Genomic DNA, 11,574 nt, shown 5'->3' with positions numbered 1-11,574 from the left:
CTCTGGCACGTCACAGCATGTCGGTCACACCCGTCTCTACTCTGGCAGGAAGCAGGAAACCCAGTCAGACTGTTGGAGAAGAGGGAGGAGTCGTCCGTCTGTGTTCGCAGCAGGAAGTGCAGCAGTTTGCAGTGAAAGCTTCCTTTACTGGTTTCCAGTCGGTCTGAACGTTGGCAGCGTGTTCAGCTGTCCTGTGCAGGTTTACAGCCGAGCTTTAAGTTGATATATTGATCTGTGATCATGACTGGAGACGCTCCTGTTGTTCTTGTCTCATTATATCTGTGACGATTTGAGATGTGGCTTTGTGTTTGTCAGTAAAACGTCCTCTTCAGTCTGTCGCTGAGCTCTTCATCCACCTGATCACTTCATCCACACACTTCACTCATTTATGTCTTTATTTTATGTTATTTATTTGTTATTTACTTTACCTTTTTATATTTTATTATTTTCTGTCTTTTAAATTAATTTTTAAATTTGTATATGATTTTTTGTGTTTTCTATTTTTAATTAATTTCTTTTTTATGTTTTAATGATTTTTTCTTTTTTATATTTTTGTGATCTTCTGTCTTTAAAATGTTTTTTTAATTTTCTATGTGATTTTTGTTTTTATTTTTCATAAATGTCATTATTTTTTCTGAGTTATATTTATTTTTATGATTTTCACTCTTTTTTTTATCTTTCGTCTTTTTTCTTTAATTGATTTTTAGAATTATTTTATTTATTTGTATTTGGGATCTAAATGGATCTAGTGAACGTTTGGGCAGTTAGTCTGTGAATATTGTCTTTTATTTTGAAAGTCTAAACTGTACATGCCTACAAAATAAGATTAAAAAATAAAACAGACTTTTACTCCTCAGTTATAAAGTTGTTTATAATTCTTCTTCTGATCACATCCGGTCTGTACAGTAGATGTCACCGCCCCTCCGGTAGGAACAGGGGTCAACATCGAGCCTCCACTCCAGAAACAAACGGCTAGAAAACACTTCCGGGTGTGTTCGACTCTTCCGCGCTGCAGCCGCACAACTTTTTACCCACAGTCCGGTTCGGTTTTAAGTTTCTAACATTTGTATGAGGAGTTCAGTGAAAAGCAAAGACAGGAGGAAGAAAGTCTGACGGCCGGAAGAAGAAGAAGAAAAGGAGGAAGAAGAAGAAGAAAAGGAGGAAGACGAATTAGAAGAAGAAGAAGGTGGAGTTTGTTTTGACGCTGTGAAGGTAAAGTCAGGCTGAACTGTCACCTCCGGGCTCTTTAATGTCACCAGCAGAGACTTTGACACCATTAATGTACATTTAACGGAACTAAACTGCTGATTTATGGACTTTAAACACATTTATTTGCTCTGTAACGTGTTAAAACAGGAGCAGAGTTCACCTGGCTGACAGGAACACTGTGTCTTCAGTGACGTTAGCTTATATTTAAACACTTTAACAGTTTGTAATGAACTTAAAGCTCAAAGTTCATTATAAGAGCTGTAGTTATATTGTATGAACATTATAACCTCCATGATCTGAAGGGAGGATGTGTTGAAGGACTGCTGTGTGACTTTAGGTTAAGCTAGGTGAAGCTAATGTTAGGCAACATGATATTATATCGTGATATTAGACTTTATATTGTCTGAGATTGTCAATATGGTTAAATTACATAAGTGTCTTTTATTAGCCTGTTTATGAGAAATCTCACTGTGTTCACATTCAGTCAAAGTACCAGTGATCATCCCTACAATGTTGTTGAAACATCAATATTTAGGTATTTTATCAAATATATTGTGATATGTGATTTTATCGCCTCATCCTGAGCATTATAACATATATCTGCAACATCATGATATGACATCAGTGTCTTTTCCTGGATTTAAAGGCTGAATTACAGTAAAAGTGATGTAACTGCCTGAGGTTACCAAACTGATCTACCTGTTGTGACACTCACTGAGTCATTCTGTCCACACGACTGATCGTCACTGATCAATAATCTCATGTTGATATATCATCAAAGTACCAACAGTCAACACTACAATAATGTCACAATATTGATATCGTGATATTTGGTGAAAAACATTGTGATATTTGATTCTGTTTCCGTCTTATGCTGCTCCAAAATATCGTGATATTTAGAAGTTAAAACAATACAGCATGAAAATGTTGCGATATTTAGAAGTTATCACAACACAGCTTTAAAATATCGCAATATTGCAGTTACAATTTCTTCCAAACCTAATATTAACTACCGTGTAGCTCCACAGCAATAAATATTTAACTTACTAATTTTTAGTTTACGCTTATATTACATTTGTCTTATAATTCATATTTAAGATATTGTATTGTTTGCTTTGTATTTAATATATTTTCTTGTTTATGTTCTCATTACTGGTGTCACAATGTCACAAACTGTCATATTTGCAAGTGAAATATTGATTTCCTGCTCACAACATATGATAACATCGCGTGACTCATCCAACTAAGATGTTTCGGCCCTGTTCATCTGGTCACATCTTAACTACTAAGTGAGTGTAATGTTTATTATGGTTACAGACTCTCTATTCTTGTACTCTGAGGGTCATTTATCTGCCAAGAAACAGGACAAAACTCACATAAGACAAAGTTACAGATAGATCTGACTGCTGGCATTGTTAAATAAACATCAAGACGTCTGATATTGTGACAGTTGTAGTCGTCATTATCAAGGATATCGAAGGGCGTATATGCTTTTTGTTTTAACACACTGGGGGCGAAACCTCATTCACAAATTAATATATAAACATAAAAGATCAAGCTGGTGTCAACAGTTATTAACTCATCAGATGGATGATGATACAGTTCTGGGTTGGTACCGGTGGTTCTAAGGTCCGTCACTGTGTGTTTTTTCTTTAGTTTCCTCTTTGTTAAAGATCCTGTTGGTAGTAAAAGTACACAGAATTTATTACTAGAGTTTAGCTGCAGCATCATGTTAATATGTTGTAGTTTACTCGACGTGCTCTAATGCAGAAGTGAAACTTATCTTCCTCTTCGATAAGCAGAAGTTGATTTAACCACATTTCGATATTTAGAGAAACTCGTGCTGCCGTGTTCTGCTGCTGGTTCTCCGCTGTGAGAGGTCAAAGTTCAGCCTCAAACAGAGTTCTTTATCACAGAACCATAAACTGTAGATGATATTTGTACTTTGCACAGTCAGTTTTAAGGAAATGATTTTACGACTTGTGACAGGAAAGTGGTGAAGATGCTGCAGAAATCTCAACTTATCCAAAGGTAAAATTAAAATCCATGATATCCTTATGATACTGGAGACTCGCAGTGACTCGTGTGGCTGTGTTGAAGAGTGTTTATTTGTATTTTGAGGCTTTTAATCAGCTGAATAACAGACAGATGATTAAAAACAACCTCTGATGCAACACAAAAACAGGGCCGGGCTTTATTGTCTTGTTAATTATTCATGTTGCAGATTGTCGGGAATATTGTACAACCTTTTTTTTTGTTGTTGTTGTATATTTTATTATGTGTATCACCGTAAAAAGTCCACTGGTACAGTTTGTCATGGTTTCACCTCGCTGCTCATTTTGTTTTTATTTCAAAATAAGAGCACACTGTTGCTCAAGGTAACTTAAACCAGGATGAACTCCGTGAGATGAATAAACAAGATTGTTTCAGCCTGGTAACTATTTGTGAACCAGCAGTTTCTGCTTTGTTGTCACCAGGTGGCGCTGTTCACCCAGAAACAAACCACTGAGCTCCTTAGTTCAGATGAGCTTCAACAAAAACTGCTGAAGCTCTGAGTTGAAAGGCACTAAAGCTGACAGGGTGATGGTTGAACTCCCACTAATGTCAGCTGAGGTCATTAAGAATAAACAGCAGTGTGAGTGAATATTGTTCCACCAAACAGCTGAGAATGTCTTGAATATTTTACTTTTCCGGACATGTTTTGTGTGTTTTATAAAGTGTATGTACACAACTGTCTGCTGCCTCACATGTTGAATATAACACGACAATAAAAACAAAAGTCCAAGGTGAAATAATTCACATATAAATGTTTGCGTTAACTTGTCACTGGATCTCTGTTGCAGCAGCTTTCTATAATCTCACATATAAATTACAGTTAAATGTTGTAGATCGAAGTTTTCTGTGTATTTTTCAGGAGCAGGAAGTAGAAGACGTGGGCGGAGCCAGAGGATGGAGGGGGAGGAGCAGAGAGGAGAGGTCAGCCAAGAGTGTGATGTCACAGAGGAGGAGGCTCCACCCACAGTGAGACTGCTGATAAAACTGTTTGTCTGCTGTTTCAACTGCAATGATATGCTAAATTAATACTGTCAGCTGTAGAAACAGGAAATGTAATCCCACAGTTCAAACTAGAGCCGACTGAAATAACTGTTGTGATGATAAATTCATAGTTTCAGTCATTTTTCAAGCAGAAATGTGAAACATCATCCAGTTCCAGCGTGTAAATGTGACAATTTGCTGCTTTTCAATAATTTCTGACATAATTGGCAGATGAATTGATCATTAAAATAATAATTATCTGCAGCTGTAATTGAAGATCTTTAATTATCTGCTCATAAAGCACCAGATGTTTGATTTTCGTTACCTAACGTCCCAAATCTGTCAAACTGAACCCTTATTTCAACTTTACAACAGTGGACTTCTACATTCATTCATTTATTCAGTCGCTGCAGCTAACCAGCAGTTAGCCGTGTAGCATCACACGCTCATGACTCCTGCTGAGCGTCAACAACTGAGCGTGTTATCAGTTCATTATAAAACAGACATGTTTGATTTATTTGTTATTGACAGCGACTCCTCACACAAACACACGTTATGTAACCGGCTGGATAAAAGAAAATGAGCAGCGGCGAGCTAACGGCCTCCACAATGTTATCAGCCGTCGTCACGACAACAATGGAAAACCGGTGTGACACACGCAGATGAAAAGTGTGTGTGTCTGATAAGACTTCCATTGTTTTAGTTAAAAGGGCGATCGAGTGGTGGCAGGTAACAGGAGCGGTGATGTCATCAGGTGGCTCACCTGCGTGCAGAGCAGCAATAAAGAGGAGAGGAGGTTCAGTCCAGTCCGCCTTCAGAATAAGAGCATAAAAAAAGAGACCACATAAAGACTCATAAAGACTTCTGAGTCAGTATTTTACTGTCCACCGACACTGTTCAACTCTTTAATAGACGTAAAAGAAAAGAAATCAATCAATCTTCATAAAGTTTATGTCCTTTTTATGATCTCAGGGAAACAAACCAGCAGCCTCACACACACCAGCTTCCCCCCCTAACCTTTGGAGAGAGCAAAGGTGATACTGTGTGTGTGTGTGTGTGTGTGTGTGTGTGTGTGTGTGTGTGTGTGTGTGTGTGTGTGTGTGTGTGTGTGTGTGTGTTGTGCGTCACTACATGCCTCGCTGTCTCTTTAATGCGACACAACAACTTTGAGCCAAATTCCTCCGGTCCAGTTAGCCTCCACAGGTGTGTGTGTGTCTGTCTCACACACACACACACACACACACACACACACCTGTTGACGTCTCCTTTCTGTGGTCGTGCCTAACCAAAGACGACAGCCGTATCCGTGTGTGTCGATGTGTGTGTCGTTACGGCTCATCTGCGTCAGGTGGCTGCTTCCTGTCTCGAGTGTTCCGGTGACCTCTGACCTCTGAGCCTGCCGCCGATCACAACAGGGAGCCATCATCTCCGTGGCAACCTCGCAACCTTTTTGATCTGGGTTCTGATTGGCCCCCGTACGCTCCGGTTCCCACGGCGATCCGTCCAAGTGTCGTCACGGTGCTCTGACTCCCGACCTTTGACCTCTGTGCTGTCGGTTAGCAGTGATGTTCGTGTTCCAGGAACTGAGGCTCGTGCTGCATTCAAGAAATGTTGGAAATTTGAAATTCCAGCTTGAAAAAATGTGTCTAGAGAGTCGCTGAAGCTCGTCTGGAACTTGTTAAATGCTTCTCGGCAACAGCAGATGAGGGAGGGAGAGCTGGATTTCAACCTGCAACCTTTGCAACCAGAACCAGCCTCTCCAGTCTTCAGTCCCAGCCTGCTCCTGGAGGAGGTTCTGTAGAGCGCTTCAGATCCACAACAGAACCTTGCAAAACCTGAACTGGACTCATGTGATGATGTAATCTTGTGAATGGGACCAACAAACGATCTGACAAGTTTATACACTTTCATTTCTTTACAGGAAGAAAATGGCAACTGTAACCACGTCAACAACAGTGTCACTTCCTGTCCAGCAGAGGCCACACCAGAGGTCGCCACGGCAACAGAGCAGAGTAAAGGTAAAGGAGCGAAGCAGCTTTAAAACTGAACGTGAAGCAAGTCGTTCTCTGTATTTGAATATGTGAATTATTAATACCAAAAATTAATATATGTCAGAAATACTGAGACAAACGGGTGAATCGCTCTCTCTACATTTTGAATTTATGTCGTCATGGTAACCCTCCACTGGCCTTTGACCCCAGCTCCAGCGCTTCCCGTGACACCACAGAAACCAGGAAGTGGACCTGTGGTTGTTCAAGGCAGCAACAAGAACGCAGCCAGTGAGAATATAGAGAGAGTCCGCAAGTGGAGCATCACCACCTACAAGGTGAGACGGGCTTTCATTTGAACTGCTGTTAATCGATCGATGTAATCAGTAACGATCAGTCGGATCAATAGCAGCTCGCTCTCTCCTCCCTGCAGTGCACCAGGCAGGCTCTGTCAGAGAAGCTCGGTCGTGGATCTCGTACGGTGGATCTGGACCTGGAGCCTCGCCTGGAGCTGCTCAAAGACGACCGGCAGCGCTACGAAAACGTGACCAAGCTGGCTCAGACGCTGGCCAATCAGCTGGCTCAGTTCACAGATACCCAGAAAACCCTGGGGGACGCCTTCAGCGACCTCAGCATCAAAACGCCAACGCTGCACGTGAGTCTCAAACTGAGACCGGCCAATCAGAGCTCAGCAACATGGTTCTTGGCTGGGTTCTGTGTGTGGTTTGTCCAGGTCGTGTTGCCGTACTGCTCAGGCGGCCATGATGGTGTCGCGTAACGTTGGCGCTCTCTCTTTCGTTTGTTCTCCGTTAGGTGGAGTTTGGTCTGAATTCAGAGGCTCAGAAGTTTCTGTCTAAGAGCGGTAAAACTCTGTCGGAAGCCATCATTGCCTTCACCGCCGACATGAACACGCTGGTCAACAAGACCATCGAGGACACGATGCTGAACGCCAAGAAGTACGAGGCGGCCAGGTGCGTGGAAAACACACTTCCTGTTTCCTGTCAGCCGGACGGTTAGCCCGTCACAATGAAGGGAACAATACAGAGCAGGAAACAAATCTGTAGTTCTGCCACAAGAGAGTTTGGGGTTTGACTGCAGGACGACTCAGAGGCGTTCTGGGAAATGTAGGAAAATCACAAGCTTAAGGTGAAATGGAAAAGCGAGGTTGTGCAAGTAAATATAGGAATGTTCTCCAGGTCTGTTGTTCATCTCATAGGACATGAACACAACACGAGGGGTGATATTGGAGGGAATTCTGGGAAATGTTGGAAATCGCTCTAGAAGCAGAAAAAAACAATCAAATGCTTAATTATGAACATCTGACTTCCATTCCAGTTCAGACACTTCACCGCAAGAATAATGCTAAACAAAAACTTCTTTCACCTCCAGGATCGAGTACGACGCGTACCGGGTCGACATGGAGGAGCTGAACCTGGGTCCTCGGGATGCCGTCACGGTGCCCAAACTGGAGCGGGCCCAGAAGGACTTCCAGGGTCAGAGGGAGCGGTACGAGAAGATCAGAGACGACCTGTCCGTCAAAGTCAAGATGCTGGAGGAGAACCGGGTGAGGCTCGGGTCTAAATATCACAATTTACAGCTTCATCTCCAGTGAGGCTGCAGCTGGTTGAGAAGGTTTAAATTGTTAACACTGAGAGATCGAGCACGACAGAATGATTAATGAACTTTTTCACTTTGCAGGTCAAAGTCCTCCACAACCAGCTGTGGCTGCTGCACAGCGCCGTCGCGGCTCACAGTTTATCATGTCAGAGCTTCCTGGAGCAAAACATGCGGCAGGCCATCGACCACCTGAACAACCCCAGCGTGGACGCCCCCTCCTGGCTGGAGGACAGTTGACACAACAACAACAACAACCCAACATGGCCCCATGGAAGGTGGACATAAGTTGGTATAGAAAATTATTCGGGAGAAACGGACACAATTGTGGGAAAAGTTTGGGAATTTTTGCATTAGAAACTTTGGGATGGTAATTATTTATAACGGAGTGCAACTGGAGTTTGTGGGTTTTTGGCTCCAGAAATCTTTTGTGTTTGGAACAGAAACGATTAATTTAGATTGAGTTTAAGGAGAAATTAATTATTTTGGATATTGAATAAGTTTCCTGGGTCTTGACAAACATCTCAAAGGTGTGGAAACGATTAGAAATGATGGAATTGCATCACTTTCCAATTGTGTAAAAATAGAAAAAAACAAACAAAAAAAGGAAGTTTTGAGAAGTTTTGACGTTCATTATGTTGAAGTCATGAAACTTTTCCTGTTCCATATTTACGCTCATGTTCAACAGTACTTGTGACTTTTGACCTGTTTAACAGAGACGCTCACACATATATGTACCCCTCCTTTTCTTTTCCTCTGCTTCAGTGTGTTGGGGAGTAAATCCATCTAATCCTCTGCGAGGCACTAAGCCTTTCTTTGAACTTTAAAAATCCTCAGCCGCTGCAGTCAGAAACTCGTAGCGACTCAAAGTGCCTCGACACCACTGCAGGAAAACAGGGAAGGATCCAACATTCAGCACCAGCGAGGTTTGGCTTCCTTTTAACAGTTCTGTTCAGGAGCTCGGCCCAGGTTTATGAAAATACCTGGACACCTATATAATACGTTCTGCCTTCTCTTCTTTTCTCTGAAAAAGCCAAAATGAAACATAGCTGTTCTCTGCAAGCCGATGTTTGTTCTTAGCCAAAGATTATTTGTGAAGTAAAAGAAGTACGTCGTAGATTAAACTCTCTACGATTGTTTCTGTAGTCCAACAGGACTGACAGCGAGACAAACGGCAGCTGATCTCCTCATATTGAATTTTGCTGTGAGATCAGATCTGTCGTCAGTATTCGGATCTAATAGTTTGTGTCAAATAATGTGTTAAAGTGATGACCACCTGTAGCTTTAACTTGGTAGCCACAGATTATATATCAGAGGTGGTTGTTTGTTTGGCTGCTGGTCGTTTCTTCCCTCTCTCGTATATTTAACAATAAGCAAAGCGACCAGTAGACAATAGCATTAATTTGGAAGGACCAAAAAATGTTGCTATATGTCGATGATTATGCCCTTTTCGTTGTTAGACATGTTGGCTGTAGCCAGTCAGTTTTTTATGTTTATTTAGTCTTTTCTGTGGCAGCTTGAACAACACCAGCGTGCCCGTTTGGGTCGAGTCTAAATAATGTTGCACTTTGCAGATGATGTTGCTTCGTTTGTCTACAACCGTCCACACTTCATCAACAACCTTTCAGGCAACATTTAGCCAAAGTTTGCATGTATTAACTGTCTCGCACATCAAACGCTCACTGCTGCTCGAAAACTCAAGGATGAGTAACGGATGTCCACATGTACTGTTAACCTGCAAAGCCAAAGATCTAGTTTACATGACAAGATCCTCAACAACCGATAGACACCAATGTTTTTGACAAACCCCCCAAAAAATGTTGCTATACGTCGACGATGACGATGTGTTCATTGATGGAGAACGGTTCATTGTAGTCCATCTTTCAAGCAAGATTTAATTACTAGCCAAAGTTTAGCTGTTTGTTAGCCGTCTGGTTTACATGACAAGATGCTCAGCAGCTTGATGGCACCAATAGTTTCTTCTATTCAGGCTTCCTCTTCAATCCAGACAAATTTCTATTAAACCCAAAAATGTTTCTGTCTACTGACGATGTTGTCTTGTTCCCTGGTTGCTTATAACTTACCTGTCTAGCAACATTTCTTCAGTCGCCAGTGTTTCTTTCCTATCTACCAATGTAATATCAATAGTCTATAATCCCCCTTTTGAATATAAACTTCAAACACCACCATTTTTAGTTTTAGTCAAATTAAAGTTGCCCTCAGTGGTCGGTGCCTCTCAGTTCACTCTCTTTACACTCCAGTTACATTCCAGCTTCACAATAACACAACAGCTTAACTAAACTAATGTGTTGCTTTTTTGCCGCCTGTAGTCTCAGACTGAAAACACAACAGGAGTTAGATTCCGTTCAGATGAAAACACTGAATAAATGTGCTGCCTTTTTATGTTTTTCTTGTCTTATGAAGACCAAAAGTTTGTCGACTCTTTCATTAAATCAAAATAACAGAAACAACTTGACAAGTTTTTGTGCGATCCAACATTTGAAGGCATCGCTGATTTGTGTCAAGGTGTAAAATGTCATTTTGTCTCGCGCTCTTTGCACTGCAATCTGTAATCTGCCTTAAATATTTCCTGTGATACTGTTTGTGTATTTAACTCCTCTCTTACTTACTGTTGTTAATGTGTGAATGTGTTTGTTTGTGACTGAACCTCAGGCCTCACAACAACATCTATGCAATGACTGTGGATGCTTTTGTGCAATAATGTCTCAGAAACTTGCCTTAAAAACAACGAACGCACTCCGTTAATGTCCCACCTGAATATAATTGCCTTAAAAGGGAAAGTACGAGTGGAAACAAGCCAAATATTTAGACTTTCTTTTTTTAAAAAATGTACTTTCAGGTGATTTAAAAAAGCTAAAATGTTGTTTTGTGCCCCCCAACAAACCATTTTACACATTTTGTTTGTTTAAGTTTTTTATGATGATCGTGAATTATGCCAGAACTTTCAACTGCACCTTCCTCAACGGATTGAAAATGAAAATATGCCAAAAAAAACAAAAAAACAACGCACACTACACAAATCCACTGAGGAAATCCATGATATGTGGTTGAAAACCCCGGAGAGCAGTTAGCATGTAGCCTTGTTTCCTTTTTGAATGGGTTTTTTTTTGTAAATGGCTGGAAAACTTAACTTAATAACATTATACTGTAATATTCCACCTGTTTCATGTCGTCGACAGCAAAAATGATGCTGCATTTTTAAAATTGTTTGCTTTTTTTTCCCTTAAATGTTCCTTTTTTGCACCTCTGTTCAAGTAAAAGTAAAAGAGAAATGATATGTGATGTGTTCAATGTCCTCACATCTCCCTTTTTTCAGACCAAAGGGAAGAAATGATTCATGTACAGGATTATTTTTGTGGGGGGTTTTTTTCCTGAAAATCAACTAAAAGTAATCAGATTACCAAGAGAAAGTTAGGCTGTGTGTTCCAGCAGACAGTTAACTGTCTGCTGGAACACACAAAGTGTTGTGAAGTTAAAGCTGAACTTTCTACATCTTAAATGAATGTTTCCTCCAGCAAACTGTAAACATCCACTTCTTCTTAAAGGGTTAAAGGGGAATTTTTAAAATCTGTATTGTACATTCTAATAAATGACCAACATGTACATAAGTACCTTAATGTTTTAACTAACTGCCAAATAAATCTGTCGAGAGTAAAACTGAATCTACAGCTGTGTGATTAAAGCTTTTACTGTGAGTGTTAAAACG

General features: G+C 40.7%; 1 protein-coding gene across 5 annotated transcripts; it reads left to right on the top strand.

The window, feature by feature from the left end:
* Positions 1-959: 959 nt before the first annotated feature.
* Positions 960-11,534, top strand: LOC119026878 (arfaptin-1-like). 5 transcript variants are annotated; one of them, XM_037111527.1, is made up of 9 exons: positions 960-1,212; positions 3,687-3,844; positions 4,124-4,185; positions 6,167-6,263; positions 6,447-6,571; positions 6,667-6,888; positions 7,047-7,204; positions 7,623-7,797; positions 7,932-11,534. In XM_037111527.1, exons 3-9 carry the CDS (start codon positions 4,159-4,161, stop codon positions 8,085-8,087), a joined length of 960 nt encoding a protein of 319 aa, XP_036967422.1. In that variant the 5' UTR covers positions 960-1,212; positions 3,687-3,844; positions 4,124-4,158; the 3' UTR covers positions 8,088-11,534. The 5 variants fall into 5 exon arrangements, with proteins under 5 accessions (XP_036967422.1, XP_036967420.1, XP_036967421.1 ...); XM_037111525.1 differs by having other exon boundaries at positions 4,124-4,230; XM_037111526.1 differs by lacking the exon at positions 3,687-3,844.
* Positions 11,535-11,574: the final 40 nt, after the last annotated feature.

Source organism: Acanthopagrus latus, chromosome 10 (assembly GCF_904848185.1).
Source record: "Acanthopagrus latus isolate v.2019 chromosome 10, fAcaLat1.1, whole genome shotgun sequence".
NCBI classification, from domain to species: domain Eukaryota; kingdom Metazoa; phylum Chordata; class Actinopteri; order Spariformes; family Sparidae; genus Acanthopagrus; species Acanthopagrus latus.
The sequence above is the reverse complement of the archived record's forward strand: the minus strand, read 5'-3'. Positions and strand labels throughout refer to the sequence as shown.

What these genes read in the sequence shown, in the direction of transcription:
- LOC119026878 (XM_037111523.1), top strand. Translation starts at nt 5,948, where the DNA reads ATGAGGGAGGGAGAGCTGGATTTCAACCTGCAACCTTTGCAACCAGAA. An exon ending in TCAAAACGCCAACGCTGCAC is followed by an intron (nt 6,889 to 7,046) that starts GTGAGTCTCAAA and finishes GTTCTCCGTTAG; the next exon opens with GTGGAGTTTGGTCTGAATTC. An exon ending in AGATGCTGGAGGAGAACCGG is followed by an intron (nt 7,798 to 7,931) that starts GTGAGGCTCGGG and finishes TTCACTTTGCAG; the next exon opens with GTCAAAGTCCTCCACAACCA.